Below are 22,528 nucleotides of genomic sequence, written 5' to 3'. Positions count from 1 at the left end.
CTAGGAAATCAGGTAAGTTCTGTCTGACAGAGCTCTTGAGTCTTTTCAGCTCATAGTTAGTGTTACCAAAACTTTCGGAGTTTCTCATGAGTTGTTGAGGGGCTACAGTGCAGCTTGTGGCTTTTTATTTTTTCATCCTAAGTTTCCTCAAAGCATCCCACTGATCAGTGGGAAGATAAGTGGGAAGATAACCTTTAGCTTTTCCTCTGTGATGAAGTCTTTAGAGGGATTGTTTTGTCTTGCCTACAAGATTTTGAACCAACAAAATATATTTGAAACAATTAAAACCTTGCAATGAGTAGTGTATTGAAGTGTTTATGGAAGTGTGTAATGTAGTACCATTGGACAGTGAGATATATGGATGTATGTTTCATTACCTGGACGCAGACAAGTACTGTTCTGCTGAGCTTTTTGTACTCTGGTTACGTAACCATGATGGAAAAGATTTCAGAAATTGTGTAGTGCTACAAATATTTATGGACCTGCTACAAAAGAGAAATTAAATCTAGAGGGTAGCAGAAGACTTAGCAAAATCATCTGATTTTCTCTGCTTCACATTATTCACATGTTCTTTGTCATTCCTTTTTTTAACTATCTTCCTTTGACTCCAATCTGGGAAGAGACGTGTAAAATATAGAGACGTATTATACAGTATAAATTTGCTAACTGAGGTGGTGAAAAAGAGACCAAAACAGACCAAAACAGGTTTTGGAGGACTGTGAATCCAAAAGCGTTTTCCACCTGTTTTGGTGGTCTAATGGCAGACACCACCTCTCCCTCCTAGTCCTCCAACCCCACAGCACGGATCTTGCAATGCCAGACTTCCAAAAGGTTCCTCTGGCACAAGCTGCTTCATGCTTACAGTGTGTCACTGGCAGAGCTGAGGTGGGCTTTCCTTACCACAAAAACAGGCCACAGCTGGTTGCACTCCCCAGCTCTCCACGGACAGCCTGGGCATTTGCTCTGAGCCCTTCAGTGCTCACCAGGAGTGGCAAACCCCCACTAACTCTGGCTGACACTGTGATTACAGGACATCAACGCTTCGATGACAAACAGCTCAGTGACAAGCAAACCGCCCGTAACACTGCGGCTCGTCGTCCCAGCAAGTCAGTGTGGATCTCTCATAGGAAAAGGAGGTTCCAAAATCAAAGAAATCAGGGAGGTAGGTCTTGGGATGTGTGGTGGGGACACTGGCTAGCTCAGCATCCTGTTGCAGGAGGATGCTACAGCATCACTTTGCTGATCACACCAACATGAGCATGTGTCGACTGAAAAGCCTGCAAAAGCCTTGCTCTGGGAAAGCAGGGGGCCCAGCACAGCTGGACTTGTACTTTTCTTGGCACTAAAGACCATGTGTGAAACAGAGAAACAGCTTTACAGTGTATAAAGTCTTTCATGCACAATTAAGCAAAGCAACAGTGACAAATGGCTCTTCAAATTTCTATTCCAGCACAGATCCCTGCCCAGCAATACTCAGGGGATCCCAAGTCAAAGAGCTGCAGCCATTTCCAAATTAGTTACCACCCTTACAGTCAGAGAAAAGCCCAAGCACTGTGATTCCAGGCTAGTCGATCTATTTTATAGAAAAGTGTGATTTTCATGCTCCTTTCCTGTTTCTCTTTAATGTCACTGGGCCACGAGTGACCTGATTTGATGCATTCCAAACACATGCAGAATTTATTTTTCGTCCAGACTTTAGCTAGAGGTACTAATTCAGTGTGCTAGGAGACACCTTTTTGTCTAAGCAAAAAATGCAAAAAGTACCATACAGTGCCTGTTTGAACTCTTCCATGCATGACTGTTAACAATACAGCACATGCCCAGCCAAGGATCTGGAGTCTGTAATCATTCACAGGTACATGCTCAGTTATATGGAGAAAATCTGAATAGGACATTTCAGAAAAATTGATTGTTTTTCTGGAGGAAGTGACAATATTCCTTCTAAATTTTATATCATTCCAACTCAAAGTGTTGAATACTAGGATACCATGTTGATCCATTTTTTTAATTTCCCTGTGTCAATGCAAAAGGCTTTTGACAGGTTCTACAAAGTTGAAATTCTGATTTTTTTAATCTAAAATGTGGATGCTAGGTAGTAGGTTTTATGGAGCTTTTAAGTTGATTTCTTTGTTGTATTAAAATAGAAGCGGGCATGAGTGTGAACTGTGTGCTAGTGATTGTTTAGCTCTAGGTTTACAGCTGTCCATACTTTAGATTTTCTATTAAATATTGGTAGCTTCACTCAGAGCACTGTGGGAATGCGCCCAGGACATAGGTTCATAAAGGTGAGATTGGTCTGTTGGTTAAATGAAGCGACTGAAGTGATTATCCTGGTCAGCAGAGTTTCAGAAGCAATTGCCTGTAGTCTGGTACAAGGAAGTAAAAGGATAGTTTTTGGCCAAATAGGTGTTTTGATAAAGCTAATGTAGTGAGAAGTCACACTGCACATCTTCCTAAGCATAAGGATAATGGACAAAATATTACTTGTTTCTTGCTACTGATAAATGACCAAAGTCAGAGAATAAACAAGATAAGCACTGGGACTAAATGCATAAATGACTCTTGTACTTGGCAGTCTTTTGTGCTGGATGTACAGATACCAAGGAATGTATATTAAAAAGCAAATACCAGGAAAGAGGGGGAAATCAAGGAGCATCCAGCCCAAGATGTGGTCTCATTTCATCATCATACAACACACTGAGCAGTTGCAAAAGAAGAGGTCTTTTGTGTTCAGTCATGCACCCAGGAACAGCATGTAGGATTGCAGCACTTAGTGAAATTGTGAAGAAAAAAAAAGTAAAAGCATGAGGGATTGATCAAATTACTGTGAAATTCCAAAGTCTGTTATAGGGCATGGAATTGATACTTTGGCCTTAAACAGCACTAGTGAACAGAAGATTAAATCAGTACATTAATCAGTCTTTGAAAAGAAGTTATACACGTGTTGTGTATAACTAGCAAGAAAACAAATTAATTCCTTGCTGAGTGATGCAAAGTTAATGGTTGCTGAAAATACTTGTATTTTAAAGCCCAAATACTGCATTGGAATAACAGTCAGGAATAGATCTTTTGTGCAATATGTTAAAGGGCTTATTCAACATCAAATGCCTGGGTTTTTCTCTGTTCACTGAAAAGGTCTTCTGTGTTTGTGTAATAATGTCAAGGGTTGTTTGGACCTCCTGTATTTTCTTCTTTCTTTATTTTTTTTTTAATAAGACACACTAGTGCCAAGATCAAATTTTAAAAACATTGCAAAAAAACCCCAAAAGTGGCTCATTACTTTCTTGGGTTCATTAATGAGCTAAAAGTTGATAATATGCATATATTTAATCAACATTAATTATGATTTAGAAGTGCTTCTGTACCATTTAGCATAAGGAAGTCACAAATTTCAACAAGAGACACAAGTCAACCATCAGTAGATTAAAGAGCCATTTATCAGTAGATTAAAGAGTGACTCATTTGATTAGCTGAGCTTCTTCAATTATTGGGCTTTTTTCCTTCTATTTTTTTTTTTATTATTATTATTGAAGAGTACTTCATTTCACCATTTCCACTTTTTAGTCAGCATTGCAACTGTCTGTCTTTGAGAGGGTTAAAATGCTTCTCCTGAAGTTTAGGTCGCAGTTTCATTCCCTAACAGCTACTGAGGACTAACCTCCCTGGTGTGGTAGTGCTGGCAAACTGGCTTGAGCAGCCAAATCCATGTCGGGGATAAGAGTTTCCATATGTGCTCTACCACATCCAGCACGGAAAGGAGAAAAAGTGTAGGGGTGCGCCCCCTCCGTTGTCTCAGAGGGAGAGGTGCCATTGCCTACGTGGCAGTGATGGTGTCTCCGCTCTGTCTCTGCTGAAGTCCACAGGGGCCCAGGTGCAGGTGGCAGGGGACATGCTGCCCAACTCGACGGAGCGCGCGGTGACCATATCCGGCACTCCTGACGCCATCATCCAGTGTGTGAAGCAGATCTGCGTGGTCATGCTGGAGGTAAGTGGGCACCTTCTCACTCACGAGACACTCAAACACATTATTAATAATTGTCAATTGCCATGGGTTCCCCTGAGGTGCTGCTTGCCCTTCCTGTGCCAGGGATTTCCAGTGGCTCTGTTCTCCTGGTGTTTGAGAGCCTCTTGCAGCAAGGTTTAGCAGTCAAAGGTTGTCATGACATTGCTGAACAACAACCACATCCAGAACAGAGCTGCAGTCATTCTGAAAGAAACACATTTTATTCTGATGTAGAATAGGGCAGAAAACATCCACCTCTTGTTTAAAACAGAAATAATTCTGACCAGCCAGGACTTCTTGCTTCCTTAGGGCCAGGCCATTGCATCAGACCAATAATTAACATCTTGATGGCAGTGTTTTAGCCCTTACATTTGATACAGAAAATAAATTTATATAAAAATCTGGGCATTTTAACCCTTGCTGAAAATGCCCATAATTTCCAAGCCATCGACCATTTTCAAAATTGTGGCCGTGTTTCCTAAAATGCCTTAACATGCTTAATGAAGCTTCATAGCTTCATCTGACAGTGGCAGTAATGAAACCACAAGTGTCACCATTCCCTTGTTTTGGCCATGCACTCAGGTCCTCAGCTCTTCCCTTGAATCCCAGACAGGAGGCCTCTAGCTTGCTTTTGGTCTGATGGGGTAGATGGTAGGGTGGGCTGGGCTGGGTTATCTGCATGCCTTGTTGTCTGAGGTGACCAATATTTATAAAAAGAGATATCTTTTTTATACAAGCTCTTGTTCGTTTCACATTTTGACTGCTTTGTGTTTTTGTCTGCAGTCCCCACCCAAAGGTGCCACCATCCCCTACCGTCCCAAACCTGCCTCTGCACCTATCATTTTTGCAGGTGGCCAGGTAAGAGCAGACACCATTTTGGCTTCAGCTGGAAACCACACCGTCCTGGCCCAGCCTCAGCCAGCGCCTGTTAGTTTCAACTTTTACTCTTTCTTGCCTGGTATAGTATTGATGTGCTTTGTCTACTGTGTGTGCTTACAGTTTGCAGGACAGGAGAACACTGCATTGCAGACTTTACGCAAAATTGTGACAACCTGGTATTTTACCAAGATTTGACATTAACTTCTGTAATTAATAAAGGTTTGCCCTTCTGCAGATTGAGAGGTGTCCAAATCAGGAGCTCACTGAGTGGGGCAGCCCTGCTTATTGTAGTGGTTGAGGGCTTTTTTTCCTTAACTTGCAGCTTCACTAGCAGTATGAGCAGTTTAGTCAATTTTCAGAGGTGATGAAACAGCAGGACATTTCTGCTAATGAAAAGTTTAATTTTTCTCTCATAGTTTTCATACTTTTTGGGACCAAATAATGCATTTTGCAGTAAGGATTCACACACACATAATTTCCATTGCTTGTAGTCCCTCAGGACCAAGTAGCAGTGTAATTCTGAGGTGACTACAACTACTTACATGCAAGTGTAGACCTACCAAACCACGGTGTGGAACAGCCTGATTGATAACACAAGAACAGCATTCCTGGGTTTTTTTAATGTAAAGATGTTCTGATGACTCGTCTTTCACCTTAAGCTATATCATTCAGGCTGTATCTCATCTGCCTTTAAAGACCCGCATGCATTTGGTTCTTCTGTGTCTGTTAGTAATGTCTGAAATGGGTCTGCAGCGTATGACAGAGGCATAACAGGAATGCTCTACCATCATCCATTGCAGGGGGAATGCAGCTTTCACTAAAGAGCCAGTGATTAACAGAGCTGATAAATATCCTAAAAACAACATGGGAGGGTCACAAGGGGACCAGTGTAGCTGCCAAGCTTTGAGCAGTGGTGGAGGAGTGAGATGCTGCAAGCCCTGCCTAACTCAAGGGGAAATCGACCCTATAAACCCAGCCTAGAGGAAGGCAGACATCTCTCTACTCAGGGTTAACATATGTAAAGCCCCTCTGGCAGTAAGGCACCCCCACCCAACCAGATCCTTTCCCCAAGGTGATGCCAAGGTCTCTTTTTAAGCAATTACCAATTACCTGCATGGTGGAACCCACCCCATCAGCCCATCCAAGGTCATCACCCTGTCACAGGGTGGGTTGATGGCACAGACTGTGTCCCACCTCGGGCAACTTGGAGATCATATGAGAAGCTGGACACGGAGTTCTTGGTGGAGCTGGGTGCCCAAGTTGCTGCTGGCATTGTTAGTGTGACAACCTGTTTCCACCACAATCTGCTGGTGTGTAAGGGAATCTCCTGCACAGCAGCACACGCCTCCCAAGCATATGCCAAAATGCTTCTGACAGCCCTTGTCATGAGCTGCCTCTGATTTTGTTTTTTTTGTCTCAGAGTTTTACTTTCTTTTCTCTAATGATTTGTTCTGATGTATATCCAGATTTTTCTAATCTGGATGTAGTAGCTGTCATCATGTTTGGGCCTACTTCTATTACTTGTCATCAAAATAAGAAATCTGCTTCCTTAGTGTCCAAAGCTGAATTGAAATGTAAAATAATGTGCCAGAAACTGGTCTATGACTGAAAGTTCAGAATAATTTACTCCATATGTGTAAGTTTACACTGCAGTGCTTTCCTGTAAGAAATGTGTGTGTGTATATATGTGCAGCAGCCCATTCTACCAGAGTGGTAATTGCCGTTGCCTTCAAAGACTGGATATGATTACTCAAAAGCATTGAAACTGTTTGCTAGAGGGTGCTGAGTGGTTTGTATAAATAATTGAAAGTATCCTATTTTCAGGTCTAATAGCTCTTGTCATCTTCAGTTTTATCAGTTAAAAAAGTGTTCTCACTTTTCTAATGCAACCATGTTGATGTGAGAAAGTGTAAGAAGCAGACACCTTCTGTGTGCTTTGAATTTCTGTGTGCTCTGACTAAGTAGAATTTTTAAGGAAGTGCTTAAAATGTGTTTGGACACCAATATGGAAAGCCACTTTAACATGTTTCATAAGTGGAAATTAATACCAAAAATAAAATTTTATTAGGGCTGTTAGTTCCACTCAGCCTTTCAGCTAAGCTATCAGAAGTTATTTTTGTATTCTAAATTATATTGTGGCTGTCTTGAAAGGATTTTGTTTGTTTAACACTTAGTAAAATGAGTAACATTAGGAAAATATAATCTCTAGTTTTCCTTAAGAAGTTGGGGTTTTTCCACTCTAAGTATTGATTTTAATTATCTTGTGCTTCTTTGATACTGCATTGCATAACAAAACTAAAAGGAAACTGCCCTGCTTGGCCCCTACTTTTACTTAGCACGTGCCATGGTTAAATGGAAAATTTCTACCCTGTGTGCTACATTGGTGTTTAAATGGGTACTCAGAGGGTGCAGCTTTTCTTTCTGTCTCTCACCAGTATTCTGGTCTAAAGTGAGGGAGATGTGCAGACCACGTCATCCCTGCTATTACTCACATCAGTAGGGAAGTTGCCCTTGACTTCAATGGAAGCAGATCCATAGCTCATGTGCTCAGCAGTACATTATAGGACAGATGTCTCAGTAGCCTCTCATCAGGCTTGAGCTTGGCAAGTCCCAGCCCTCGGCCCCAAAAACACATGGTTCCCCTAACAAGGGCCAAAAGAGAGACTTTTCTCAAGCTAAATCAATTAAATGACCTTTTGTCAGCCTAAGAAATTAAAACCTTTTTTTCTCAGTTTTTTTTTTGTTTTGCTTTTTTTCTTAGTGTTTGTTTTTGTTTGGGTTTTTTTGGGTTGGTTTTTTTTTTTGCGTTTTGGTTTGGTTGGGTTTTAGTTTTGTTTTGTTTTGTTTTGTTTTTACTGGGGAAGGAAATTCAAGGCCCATCTTGTCCATTCTGGTTTGACTACCAAGCAACCAAGTAAACCGGGTCTGAGTGCTGAATGTTCATTGTTTTTGTTACTTCTCCAGTTTGTTTGCTTCATCCTACGCACAGATGGAAGTATGGGGGAGCAGAATGATGAGGGAAGGGGTGGTTTCCATTAGGTTTGCTGGTGATGTTTTTGTGATGGGTTCTTGCTAGCTTGCAGACCCCTGCTTGGAAAACAGCCATGTAAAAGATGTTCTCTCTGCTGGGCTTGAAATACAGTTGAGACCAGAAAAAACACTTGTGGTTCAGCACAGAGGCTCAGACACCAAAGCATGGTTTCCAAACCCACTGTTCACTCACAGACCCAGCTGTAGCCTCCCTGAAGCTGCTGCTGTGCTTGGCTGAGCACAGAGGCCCAGCCCCACAACCCCCCATTGAGGTTGTCCTCATTTGGTGGAACAGTTAAACAAGTTTCACTTGCTTGAATGTATGTTTCCTTTAGACCCCCTGATGACAGTGATCACTTGTTTTTGTGGAATGGAACCTTTTCTTGTGATATGTAACCCATCAGTGATGCCCGTCCCCTACAGATGCACATGCATGTTTGCTCATGAACCTCCCAATGAGCCTGGTACACACACTTTTCTATGAAAACTGCTCATGTGCATAATGTTTTCCAGATTATGGCCTGGCTTTATAACTAATTTAAAAACTAAATTAAATGTTTCTTTTCCAAAAGGGAAATTCTGCTGCAGAAATGTGCATCATGCAGTTGAGACATTAAAGGTTTTAATATGCAAACTCCATTAAATGAATTGTTTTATCGTTTGCCGAGGATTCATTACTTTCTAAGAGCCTTTTGTCAAATAAGTATTTTGCAAACTAAGTTAATCAGCTCTGTTCCTGTTTATAATTCTCCCACTACAAATATTTATGTTATAATTTGTCCTTCTGCTTTCCTGCCTGTCTAAGCACAAGCACATTACATTTTTTCTGACATGCCATTCCTTTCATATGTAATAGAAAATCATAAACTCTCTGTAGTTTTCTTTGTAGGCCACTGCAGAGAGTTAAAAAGGACCAGCAGGAGAGATAAAGGGCTGTGCTAGCTGTTGCAAGGCATGCCATCATATCCCTCCTCACTCAAGTGCTTTTTTTACCCCCACACCTCACCCCAGTGCTGCCAGAAATTATGCCGGAAACTACATCCCTTGCACTGCTCTTGTGGCTGGATTTGGAGAGAGGATATCTGGCTTGTTGGGAAGATCACCCACTGTGCTGGGGGTCTCCATGATGCTCCTGTCTCCAAACTGGCTCTGTGCCCAGGCACTGCAGGACAGGCTGCCATCAGCACGCAGGCTCAGCTACCCACTGGCACAGCAGCCTGGGTATGAACTCCATGAGGTGCCCCAGCTGGCACTTGGTATCTGTGGCTGTCAGATGAGGTGGCTCAGAGCTGGCTGACATGTGGCCCTGCACACATGCAGCAGTCCGGAGCTGGAGGACAGGGCAGGGCATGCCCTGAGCAGCTCTGTCCCCTCCTCACTGTGCCTCTTGCTGCTCTGGCATCAGCATTTCCCTAGGTGTCTTGGTGTCACTGGCCAGCCCCTGTGCTTCCTTGACCCCCTCAGTGTCCTTAGCTCTGCTCCTGGCAGACAGAGCTGGACTAAAGAGAGCTCCTGAGGGCTGAGATCATCAGAGTTTAGGCAGTGGCACTTGGTGTTTTCTGCTTGCGAGGGGTGCATGAGCAGCCTGACAGAGATCTTTCTGTAAAGGGTTATCAAGCAGCACAAGACAATTAAACAATTCAGTGTGGAAGGCAATGCAGGTGGCATTTGCTGGGGCGGGGCATGAGAAGATTTTCTGAGGAGAACAGGAATGCTGCTTGTCCCAGCTGACTAACCCGTGTCTTAACTGTGCTTGTTGTTTCCAGGCGTTCACGATTCAGGGGCAGTATGCCATCCCTCATCCAGACGTGAGTCCAGCACATGTAAATTATTCCCTTTTTGTTCCTCTCCCTCTTATTTGTTCTGGGCAGCATTTGCTTTCTACAGTTAGCAATAAAGACATGGCCTAAGGACACTTTTCCCAACCAGCATGGTCTATAGCCAATTGTTAGCCCAGCTGCATCTCTTACCTTGTGTAATAATTGCTGGAAAGTACAATGGCCCAGGAACAAATGACAGTTATCTTGGTCTTCTTTGCATGTGATATATTTGAGTTCTTTTAATATGTAATTCTACAGTAATTGGTTAATATTAACAATAGCCATTACATGTAATAACAGTAGAGATATCATTTATAACCAGTTTGGTTATTTTTTTCTCTATGGTAGATTAGAATGAATTATTAAACCTTTTATTTTTCAATATAATTTTAATTAATCCAGTTTTAGAACACGTAAGATGGTTTCTCTGCTCTGAAATAATTCCATTTGATTGGTTAGTTCTAATTTCCCATCCTGCCCTGCAGTTGACCAAGCTTCACCAGTTGGCTATGCAGCATCCCCCCTTTACTCCCCTTGGGCAGACCACCCCTGGTTTCCCTGGTACGTACCCATGACCCCCTGGGGATGTCCTTCTTCTTAACAGCTTTGTTTCCCGTGGTCATTACATCATTTTAATAATAAATGTGGTCAATGACCAGCAATCCTTCTGTTTTTGCACATTAATCTCTCTTCTTCCCTCCCGTACCTCTGTTACAGTTCCTTTTGTCATTACTAAAACATGCTTTGTTTGTTACTTTTATTAATTACATCTGCTTCATTTGTGCCCTTGGCTAAAAGCCCTGAGTTTCTTCTGTTCAGCCCTTGCAGAGTTATTGTGGACCATACAGTATGTACCAGTTGGTTCTGAGGAAAGTGCTTGGGAGTGCTTCTTGTCCATGCTTTGGTGACATGGATCAGGGAGACGCAAACATGGGAAAACAGTTGGTTCTCATGGCACAGAAGCACCATTTAAAGAAACTATGACATGCTGAAAGTTGAATTGTTGTAGAGCCAAATGTCTTGAGAGCATTTGTAATCATCGCTGCTGGGACAAGTGCCTCACTTCCTACTAGATAACCCAGTTACAGCTACAAAATGCAATGGAAATTTATTTAAGGACTTAAAATTTGTTCCCTACTTAATAAAGCTGAGAGATTTCTTGATTAAAGAATGAGAAGTCACTTAAGCCTGTGAATGAACATTTTTACTGTACTTCACAACATACATGCTTGACATCTAAAACTTCAGAGAACAGAATTGCATCTGTACTGGTACATGCTTTGTATGGCAAATAACATTTTATCACATACATCACAAATTCTGTGAGCAACTTGACTATTTGATATTCAGTGTGAAATAAGCTTATGCAATTCATAATTGAATATAAACAAAATTAGTCACTTTTTAAATAGAATATTTATTTTTGTATATTCTAGTTAGAAATTACTATTTTTGGCATATCTCTACAAATAATACAATAGACACCAAAACAAGAAAAAATAAGAGAAATATTCATCACATCAAAACATACTTTTGTTTCTTTGTGATGTATCTGATAAAATACCTACAAGTAATACTAAATGGCCTTTCCTAGCTTTGTGTTTCCCTTATTCTTGTCATTAACATCCTGTTCCTTAATCTTTTCCTGGTTCTATCTGTGAGATGTACGTTTCTGTGATCTTACTTTGTGTTAGAACAGTAATTCCATTTTTCCTGAGCATTTTCCTTTTGTCCACCCAATTTACAAACAGATGTATGCAGCTTAGAGTACTTTGTCCATTGCCCTTCCAAAATTACCCTTCCCAACATTTCTTCAGCAACTAATCCTACATATAATTTCCAGTTTTTCTTAGGTTAATTTCTTTGTCCTTATTTTATTTTTTTTGTTATTTTTCATAAATATGTATTTTCTTCAACTAATTGTTCATCTGACACCCACTTTAATTTTCCATATTCTAGAATTCCTAGTAGACAGGTCCAATTTCAGCCATACATTAATTTCTCAATCGATGTGTTTAGAACAAGCTTCAGAGACTTGTTTTTAGAGGAAACCCTTCATTTTCTAGAAGCTTTTTATGATGACCCTATGGAATCTCATGTGACATTTGTTTCTTTGGTGGGTTAAAGGTTAATTAAAATAAGAGTAATTTAAAATTAGTCCAGCCCTCTGAGTTTTGCATCCTTTGCTTTCTTTTCTGTTTCACTATCAGTTCTCTGTCTTTCTTTGCTCCTTTCTTTTATCTTTTTCTTTCCTCTCCTTTCTGTATGTTTCCTTCTTTAAAAATTCATTTGTTGTGTCTTGCCCTTCTTGCAAACAGCTGGTGTAACATTTTCCCTCTGTCCCCTAAATAGGACTGGATGCCACTACTCCAACCAGTTCCCATGAACTTACTATTCCCAATGATGTAAGTGGACCAATAATCCATATCGCTTTCTCTTCTCTCGCTCCTCTGGCACCAGAGGGGACACCTCTGATCTTTGGCTGATCTGTAAACACCAGCCCCAGAATAACCTGTGCAGCACTCAGTCTGTGGGGAGGGGTGTGAGGGGTTGGTGAAATGCTGGATGGCAGCAGCAGGAGTGACTGTCCTCTCTCGTGCCCCTTGGTGACAGTGCTACAGGGCTTCACTGGCTTCATGAAAGCCTGGGCTCCCAAAACTCATCTCTCAGGGGGTGGAAGAATGTGCAGCCCCATGTGCTGTGTGTTGGGCTGGAGTCCTCCATGCTCATCTCCACTGAGCCCCACACTTAACCCAAGATGGCATTTTTCCTGAACCAGAAAGCTACTTTGGAAATGTAAAGGTGCAGTATAAGAGTTCATTTAAAAAACAAGGGCTAGAAACACTCCTGCTCCAACAGCTATGGGTCAGCTGTGATCGACAGGCCCAATGCCCATGATGAGCAACATGGTGCTGAATCTTAAAACAGTTCAAAATGCCCAACTGATAGGCTGGGAATCACATGAAAATGCCTTCCCCTTTAATTGGATTTCACTGCAGACAGTGCTGGGGTCTTTTTTCTGTTTTCATTACAAATGAGTCACTTGGAAAATGGATGTTTTCCCCTCCAGTAAAAAAAGCTTTGAAGCATGAGTGGGATCACAAATAGCAATTATATTACTTAAGAGATACTTACAATATTGTGCAAGCCTTATTAAACTCAGTGGCAATGATTTAAAGTAAGAAAAAGGTACAGAATCACAAAGAAGTGGAGATATGAGTGCTGAGATTCCTTAATCTTTCTGTTGTATAAAAAAATTCCCTTCTGATTAATCAGCTCCTGCTTTGCAACTGAATTCATTTCATGTTGAGAATTTTTTAGGAGCACCTTCTTTATCCTTATAGCAAAAGTTTCTTAATTTCACTTTCAGGCAAATGTTGTTCTTGCCATCAGAGATGTAAATCCAAGGTCACTCTTCTGATTTACCTTCTTTTGGGGTTCATAGCAGAGAAAGAGAGGGAGAAAGTTGGCCCTGGGTCCTGTAGTGCAACACAAAATTTTTAAAAACCATCAGTTTCTCATCCATGAGGTGTGAAATGCCCCAGCTCAGCACTGTCAGTGGAAAGCAAACACAAATCTGCACGATGATTCTCATAGAAGGTTTTTCTGGCTACACAGTGTGCATCTTGCTGTTCCTGCTAAAGGAGCAAAGCCAAGGCCAGCATGAGGGTAGGTTTAGGAAGAGCCTGCAGGACTCTCCAGGTGGTGAGAGGGAGTTCTGATGTGTGTATGGTGTCAAGGTGTGCGTTAGAGGACCAAAAGGTCGGTGCTGCCCACCTGAGCTCTGTGCTCCTGTCTGTGTGTGCATACCCAGGGTTGCAGAGCAGAGGGAAGAACAGGCTCTTGTCCTATTGGGTAGCAAGAGCTGCTTGGGAATTTCACAAGTGCCTTCCCTGGGGTCTTCCAATGTGACCATGCATATTGGTGTCCCATGTCCCCATCACAGCTGCACTATGACTGCTCTCCAGGCAGCCCAGTGCCAAAAATATATTTTTTTTTTCAGCAGTGGTAGGACCAGGGCAGTGAATGTCCTGTGCTTGGCTCTGGTGAAGCTGCACCTTAAATGCTGTGTGAAGTTTTGAACCCCATAGTTCAGGAAAGACACTGAGGTGCTGGAGCAAGACCAGAGAAGGGCAGTGAAGCTGGTGAAGGGTCTGAGCACAAGTCCCATGAAGAGCTGCTGATGGAGCTGGGGTTGTTTAGCCTGAAGAGAGGAGACTCTGGTGGGACTTTCTTGTTCTCTGTAACTACTTGAAAGGAGAAGGTAGGCAGGTAGAGGTTGTTCTCTTCTCCCAAGTGAATGATAGGAAAAGAGGAAATGGTCTTAGGATATTGCACCAGAAGAGGTTTGGATTGGATATTAGGAGAAATGTCTTTGCTGGAGGGGTGGTCAGACATTGGAACAGGCTGCCCAGGGAAGTGGTGGAATCACCATCCCTGGAAGTGTTCAAATGGACATTGTGGATGTGGCACTTGAGGACTTGGTTTAGGGGTGAAATGATGGTGCTGGGTTAATCGTTTGGCTCCATGATCTTACAGGTCTTTTACAACCTTAATGATTGAAAGAGAAGTGAGGATATGAGGGAGACAGGAAGAAATGAGGCAGTGAGGGAGCAGGGTGGGAAGGCAGTGGCACCATCAATCAGATGTTATGTGTGGAGGGAGGTCAGGGTGGGAGAGGCAGCAGCAGCTGTGCAGAAAAGCCTGTGTGGGCAGTTTGACTTTGCTTTCCCAATAAGCATCTCCTAGTCCCAGTTTTGATGGGCAGGCTGTCAGTGTGGCACAGTAATTGCTTCTGGATAAAGGTGAAGGAAGCTGCAGGCCCTGGCACAGAGCTGCAGTGGAGCCCTGAAGCTGCCTTTGGTTTGTCCCTTGCCTGATCCAGCTCCAGGGATCCCCTGTACTGCACAAGTTGCACAGCTTTCTTAGAATTTGTGCTTATCTGTGTAAAAGTCCGGCACACACGAGAATACCATGAGACATGCAAATACCTATGTGCTTTGCAGCTACCAGAGAAATTAGTGCATAGCTACACGTGCTACATGCTTTTACATACTTTTAAGACCAAGATAATGATAAGCATGCCTCAGTAAGAACATGATAGAGCAATATCAGATATAAAGACAGTGAGGAGATGAGAGTTTAGCCTAGCCTACAGCTAGATATTAATAGATATTAATAGTCTTTTACAAATTGTGTAGCTGCATATTAAAATAAATTTTCCTCACTCCCTCTGGCATTTAGGCAGTGACAGAAATTTATTTTTCTGTTATTAATAACTGTTGTAAAAACATCATGCTGCTTTCTTCATACAATATGCTGACAATTGCAATTAATGTTGCTCAATAACAAAGAGATACTGGAGAACAGAAGAAATTTACAGGAAGTTATTTTCCACATGCTAAAAGCTGAGGCTTCCTCTCCAAATAATGAATTCAGATGATTTGCCTTTCTAGGTTTTTTCATAACTTCTGTGTAACTCCAAAAAGAAAAGAAAGAGGACACTTCTCCCAGTCCATCTCAGAAGTCACCTTGGTCTTCATCTAGTATCTCATTTTGCTCATCAAAGTCTCTTACACAGGGGCATTTGGTTGCCTTTCTTCCCTTGCTGGGATCTTGTCTGTCCTTCCACTGCTGCCCAAGTTACATAATAGAAGTGTGTTTCACCTAAACCCAGAATAAAGTGGCACAAACAAGTCCTTAAAAGAACTTCAAAAGAAAGAAGATATAGTACCCTTGGGTGTAGATAACAGATGCCTTAAGATTTTATAATTCAATACCCCAAAAAACATCCATTGAGAATAAATGAACAGACCAATAATAATTTAAAAATCCATCTCATAAAAATTTGGCATATTTTGCATATATGTGGGAGAGGCAGTCAGGGACAAGCAACTTACCCCACAGAAAGCACCAAGAACATTTTAAGGCAGCTGTAAATCTGATCACTACTCCATAGAAACAGAAGTGTCAATCCATCCAAGATGGATATGGCAGACTTGAAGAATTGCCTTTATTTCCCTGTGGTACCTCAGATACTTCCCTGCCAATGAGTGGGAGCCACATGTGCAAAATGCTCTTGGAGCAGCCCACGTTTCCTCAGTTTTCTATATGGCTTATTGCAAAGTCTATGCAATTATTATGGTCCATATTTTGCATTGTTGTGTCAAGGAAATTTCTTAACATTATTATTGTTTTGTTCTTAAGAGATACAGTGTATTTAAGCATCTTTTTCCAGGCCTTGCTGCAAATTTGTAAAGAACTATAATCTGCCTCAGGAGATATTTCCCCCTATAAAGTACTCTGCCCAAGACTTTCTAGTTAAAAACACAAAACAGACCAACCCAAACCTGAAACTAAGAGTTTCAGCCTGTATTTTTCTGAAAAGAGATTGAAGAGTCTCATTCATTGTAAGCACCTGCTTGCTCAGCTAATGCAGAGGTTTTGCCAAAGCAAATGGACTTGCTGTGTTGGCAGCAGGGAGCCAGGGGGAACCACGAGTACCTGTGGTCAACCCCTCTGCTCCTGACAGCAGACACTAAGTTGCAGAGGCTAATTCTTGGCCCTTTTTACAAGCACTACATTATAAGAAAGGAAACTGATTCTTTTTTACCAGTGTTTAAAATCCCCATGCAACTTCCATTTCCTGTGGCAGTCAATGCTCTGCAGCATTGAAGTCTTTTATTAGACTCTGTCAGTGCTTTAGCATTACAGGAAAATTTATTTATATATATAGATATAGATATAGATATATTGGTATGTATGTATGTATGTAAAGCATTTATATTTAGCATTACGGGGAAAATAAAAAAAATGGAAGAGAACCAGAGATGCATAGCATATTGGGAGAAACTATCAGCATCAGTAATTTGGAGGTGGGAGGAATGGTAGGAGACCTTCAGATCCCATCCTTTAAGAGTCCAGACTCCCAACTCAGTTCTGTTTCCATTCTTGCCAGCAGAACTTTATCAAAAACAGAGTAAAGTTAGAAAAAGGCAAAAAGTAGAACATGTGTTTTAGGGTTGATTTGTTTGGAGTTTTTTTGACACAAGGAGAAATGGTGGTTTTTTTGGCACAAGGAGGTATGTTGAGGTTCGGGAAAACAGACAGAGGTGGTGTAGAGAAAGTGGAGAGGGAACCATTTTTACCTGATGCTCACAGATCAAGAAGGAGGGTGTACCAGCTGAAGTTTCAGGTGAACAAACAAATGGTGATACTTAACACATCAGCAGGCTCTGCAAGTCACTGCCATGGTCCTTGGACAGCAAAAGGAGTAACAGGTTCAAAAAGAAATTGTCAGACAATTTCTTGTTTTACCTTTCTTTTTTCTTGTAAGAGTGGGCTACTGCTACAGTCAGACACAGACTACTGGGCTTGGTACACATCTGTTGTGAGCTCTTCCAGCCAAATCTTGAGAGAGTCAAAATACCTGTGCATATACATGTACATACTATGTGTGTGTGTATGTACATATGTGTATATTATAGATACTTAAAATACAAGTATTCACAAAGTGGGTGAAACAAAGAGTGGATCAGGTTGAAGGGACCACAGTGGGCCATCTGGTCCAACCTCCCTGTTCCAGCAGGGTCAGCTTAGAGCACATGGCACAGGATTGTGTCCAGATGGTTCATGAATATCTTCAGTGAGGGAGACTCCACCTCCACAACCACTCTGGACAACCTGTCCCAGTGCTTGGTCACCCACACAGTGAAAAGGTTCTTCCTCACATCCAGGTGGAACTTCCTGTGCATCAGTTTTTGCCCATTGATTGCCTCTTGTCGTATTGCTCAGCACCACTGAGAAAAGCCTGGATTCACCCTCTTGGCACCCTCCCTTCAGATACTGACATTCATGAAGTCCCCTCTCAGCTGTCTCTTCTCAAGGCAGAACAGGCCACGTTCCCTCAGCCTTTCCTCACAAGAGATGCTCCAGTCCTTTACTCATCTTTGTGGTCCTACACTGGACCTGCTCCAGGAGCTCCGTGTCTCTCTTGTCCTGAGGAGCCCAGAAATGGACACAGCACTCCAGACACGGCCTCACCAGGGCTGAGGAGAGGGGCAGGATGATTTCACTTGATCTGGGTAGTGTTATTTATTCCTAATGCTCCCCAGGATCTCATTGTCCTTTTTGGCCCCAAGGGTATACTGCTGGGTCATGGACAGCTTGTTGTCCACCAAAACCCCCAGGTCCTTCACCACAGAGCTGTTTTCCAGCAGGTCAGCCCCCACATTTCTTGAATTTCAGGCAGTTCATCTCTGCCCATCTCTCCACCCTGTCGAGGTTCCTCTGAAGGGCTGCACAGCCCTCTGGGGTGTTGCCCACTCCTCCCAGCTCTGTGTCATCAGGGAACTTGCTGGGGAGGCCTCTGTCCCTTCATCTGAGTCATTGATGAACAAGTTAAACAACACTGGCCTCAGTATTGAACCTTGGGGGACACCAAAACTGACAGGCCTCTCCTGAACCCTGTGTCACTGATGATTATATTTATTAGCAAGTACAGTATTAGACTACAGTGTATAGTAGGTTTGGTATAGTCTGTGGTAGGTTTGGTTCCTCTCCCAAATGGGCCAGAGGTGTTTGGATGCAGTTTGACATGATTCCATCTCAGAGCAAGGCATCTCAGGCAGGTCTCTTTATGTAAAACCAAATGCCCATAACCAAATGTCCCTTGAACTTCTTCCAAGAACACATCAGCTCTTGAATACTCAGATACTGCTCAAATTTCAGTTTAAGTAATGTGTAATGAGAAAGGCACTCCAGAGAGAACCCAAGCCCCCAGCACTACTATCCTTCCTGCATGGCAGATGGAGTTGTGTGTTCTGCACGAGCCACAGGCTGTGTCACAGCTTGCAGAGGGTGTTCAGGCATTCTGTTGTCACAGCAGTGAAGGGTGACTTTGGAGAGCTTCAGGCCAAAGGTTACCAAACCTCTCTTCCAGACACCAGCATCAGTGTCCTTGACCAGCGTGGACTGAATTCTCACTACCTAATTCCAACTTAGCTGGGAGATGGCACATTCTTTGCACTGGCCCCCCTGGGTGGCAAGCTGGGCGTCACTGGAGGACCCCCAGCACGTACAGGTGGCAGCTTCCTGAGTGACCTCAGCAGGCGCCTGCTCTGGTGCTCTCCTGTCCTGCACCAGCTTCACTCCCTGCAGACCATGGAGGCCAGTGAGACTGAGGCACATTGGTGCACACACAGACAGGCCAGAGGCTTCCTGGTGAAGCACACACCAGTCCTCTGCACTGGCACGTGTAGTCACACACTGAGAGAGATTCCCTGGGATGAGCACAGGGAGCTCAGCAAGGCCCTCAGTTGTAGCAGGATGGAAAATCCTGTGAGCGTTTCCTGCCACCCCATTTCTTCCCCTTCATGGCTGCTCCTCTTGTGCTTGTCAAAACTTGGTCTTTGTTTCAGCTACCTGGGTATCCACTTTGGCTTTCTGTTTGTCCCTGACTGTGAAGCAAGGATTGCGCTGGGAGGTTTTTCTTCTTTTGATAAAACATGTGGACAATCTGAAATCTGTTTCTGGCCAGTTACTCCAAGTACTACAGTACCATGAGGGTAACACTTCAGGGCCTGAAGCAGTGGGAAGAGTGGGAGGGGAAGAGCAGTCTCTGCATCTTGGCATATCCTTCTGCAAAACTGGCAACATTATCCCAGCATCAACAGACCTGTAGAGCAAAATTTCCATTTTCTACTCATTCTGGCCATGGCTGAGCTTTTCAGCACCCATCCTACGTTAACACAGAACAAAACCCCCTCCTCACCCTTACAGAAACCAGAAGATCTCTGCATCAGCTGCTGGCTCTGTGCCCACTTGCTCCTGGGGGCTCCCCATGCTGGAGGAGAAACACCTTGGTACACACATGCACACACACTCACAGCTCAGGCTCAGTTCTATTCACAAAATAAGAGTCTTGGTAAGTTTCTGTAAAGGAAGGCAGACAAATTTCAGAATCTTTCTATGCCTGCTTCTGCCTGCAGTCAGAGAGTTGTAAATCCCACTGACTTTAATGCACAGTACCTGGCCAAGCAAGAACCACATGTACCCAGGGAGGTGTAGGGCTGTCAGCGCTCTGGAAAGGTGCAGAGCCATACACAGTAGCTGTGGATGGTCAGCCTGACTTCCAGCTGCTGCTCTTGGCTTGCTGCTGCCACTAGCAAGTGGTTTGGTTTTCTCAACATCACAGCAGCTGTCATTTTCTGCCATGGAGACAGTGGAATAGTCTTGAGTACCAGAAATAAGATACTGACTTAATGTAGCAGCAAAACTGGTTCTAGAGGCATATGACCACAGAGCCAATAGACTGCACTAGAGATTCCTTCCAAACAGCAGAGCAAAAATCTTTTTGTTGCTACTGAGCTGCTTAAAACCGTCTTTTTAGCAATACTACAGATTGCAGTTAAGTGGTTTTTGCTTGTGTCTGTGGCACTAATCTCAGTCTTTGTCCCGCTCTAGTTAATAGGCTGCATTATTGGCAGACAAGGCAGTAAGATAAATGAAATCAGGCAGATGTCAGGAGCGCAGATCAAGATTGCTAATGCCACAGAAGGCTCCGCAGAACGACAAGTTACAATCACAGGATCCCCTGCAAACATCAGCTTAGCACAGTACCTCATTAATGCAAGGTAAGTTGGCTTTGTAAGTGATCATGCTTCTGCGAGATTGCTCTGTCTGCTCTCCAGCAAATGTCTGTCCTGGGTAGATCCAGAAAGTTGCTTTGCAGTGTCCATTTTGCATAGTATTACTCAATTTCTAATGGTTTGTAAAGCCTGTATCATTAGAACCTGGGTTTGCTGTTGGCTTATATGAAAAGGAGCTTAACCTGGTGCAATTCCAGCTACGTGTTGAATGACAAAAGCTGCAAAATATGAATATTCATATTAGCATCCACTTAAAATATCGGTGGATAAATTAAATGAAATGAAAATCATGAAGTGTTTAGAGGAAAACATTTTTCACAGACCTATTTTACTATCCTGAATGGCAAATATAGTGAAACAGATTGCAAAATAGATTTAATTTACAAAGTGGAAATTGCCATTCAGAGTTGATAAACTGACATGAGGTTGCTGAAGAGGCATAGGATTTACTTCTTCAGAGACAGCACCACAAATGTGTAAGAAGCATTCCTTGATGAGACAGGGTGAAACTGTCTGCTTCTCCATTTCCTGGTCCAAGAATTAATGAAAGCACTGGCTGTTTACCTAAGCCATGGTGATGGCTTAGGTCTCTTAACAGTTTTTATATGATTATTTAGAAAAATATTAAAATTTATTTGCAATTATGCAGAGAAGAAAGTGCAATGGATATAGTGCTGTCTCATAGATCTACTTATAAATGCTGGACTGAGGCAATATATGGTGCGGGAGGGGGAATAGCTATATATTTTATGGCTTTTTATTTTATTTTATTTTATTTCCCCACACACACAAAATTACTGTGATATGAATCAAGCTTTGTGTTTAACTATGTTTGCTGTTAAGGTAGTACAAAGTATGTGATTTATGTGGGAGCTGCAGTCACAGCAGGTCTGTGGCTTCCTGTGGTCCAGCCTCCTCTCCATCCCAGTTTTTTAGAGCATCACTGCAATGGTTGGAGTGGAGGAACAGGATATTTGTGCAGCTCTGTGTTATAGCGGACAAAAACACTGCTTTTCATAATTTAGTCTGAAAGCAGCTTTCTAGGGTAAGATACATATAGGGGTGGCACTGTGAAAACTAAGATAAACCATTTACAGAATCTTAAAACAACCTACAGCTCTTGATTTATATTCTTTGTAGCAAATATAAGTCACTTCCGAAAGCCCTGTAATCAAATAAAAATGTGTTCCCTCCTTTAACCCTTAAGGATATGTTCTTCTCTTGGTGTTCAGGGATTCCCCACACATCGAGACGAGAATAGACCCCTTCATTTTTAGTTGCACAAACACCACATGGCATGCATCTGGATCTCAGAAGATAACAATTTAGGATCTTGAAGACAGCTAAAGCATGCAAATAAAATAATGCACTTATTAATGGAGTTGCAGTGAGCTGCTCACCAGAGACAGAAACTCTAGTGAACAAAACTGTTTGACTCACTTTAGAAAAATCTGTGAACTTTCACACTTCTGTTGATTACTGTTTAATGGTTCTTGTGGCGGAATGGGGTCTATATGAGGTCTTTAAACATGCTTTTGCAAAGAAGAAAACTCCTCAGCAGTCATATACCATGGATCTCTATTATACTCTGTGAAACCAGAAACAAAATATTTTGTTCCTGTTAAATTTCTAGATAGAAGTAATTTGTTACCATCATCTACAGTAAACTACCATATATTATTATGTACCATGTGTTGGAACTGTATCTAGATGAAGTGACTTCATTTGTAAATGAAGGCTCTTAAAGTAATGTGTACTAATTAAGCTGTAAGGTAAAGTAGGCAATTGAGGTGGCTTTTTCATTTTAAAAAGCGACACTGTTCCAGACCTCTCCTTTCACATGAGACACTGCTGTCCAGCCAGGTGCCAGCACAGCAGCAGTGCGAGTTCAGTTGCATTGGGGGAGGACTGAAGCTGTGAGGCAGGCAGGAGGTTTGCTCTAGTCAGGTGTAGCTGCTGGGGCAGGACAGAGGTGCAGGGCCAGGCCGCTGCTGCTGCCTCTGTGTGCTGGGAGCCACCTCCTAAACCTCCTACAGGTGATGCTGTCTCTTCTAAAGACTGTGGCATAGAACAGCTTTGGGAAGAGACAAGTACAGCACCTAGACTGCCCAAAGTGTGGTCTGGTATGTGAAAATAATAATTACAAG

At 42.5% G+C, this 22,528-nt stretch overlaps 1 protein-coding gene across 13 annotated transcripts in view; it reads left to right on the top strand.

The window, feature by feature from the left end:
- The window catches only part of LOC110469722 (poly(rC)-binding protein 3), a 497,662-nt gene that overhangs the window by 457,620 nt on the left and 17,514 nt on the right, over positions 1-22,528 (top strand). For 11 of the 13 annotated variants that reach the window (XM_077784941.1, XM_077784942.1, XM_077784918.1 and 8 more), the window contains 7 exons: positions 1,031-1,162; positions 3,857-3,985; positions 4,787-4,930; positions 9,679-9,735; positions 10,218-10,293; positions 12,085-12,137; positions 20,197-20,366. In XM_077784941.1, coding sequence (XP_077641067.1) covers positions 1,031-1,162; positions 3,857-3,985; positions 4,787-4,930; positions 9,679-9,735; positions 10,218-10,293; positions 12,085-12,137; positions 20,197-20,366 — 761 coding nt within the window. The remainder of the gene's footprint in view (positions 1-1,030; positions 1,163-3,856; positions 3,986-4,786; positions 4,931-9,678; positions 9,736-10,217; positions 10,294-12,084; positions 12,138-20,196; positions 20,367-22,528) is intronic. The other 2 variants (XM_077784945.1, XM_077784938.1) reach the window with 1 other exon arrangement.

This window comes from Lonchura striata, chromosome 1, assembly GCF_046129695.1.
Source record: "Lonchura striata isolate bLonStr1 chromosome 1, bLonStr1.mat, whole genome shotgun sequence".
NCBI classification, from domain to species: domain Eukaryota; kingdom Metazoa; phylum Chordata; class Aves; order Passeriformes; family Estrildidae; genus Lonchura; species Lonchura striata.
This window is presented reverse-complemented; position numbering and strand designations above follow the sequence as displayed.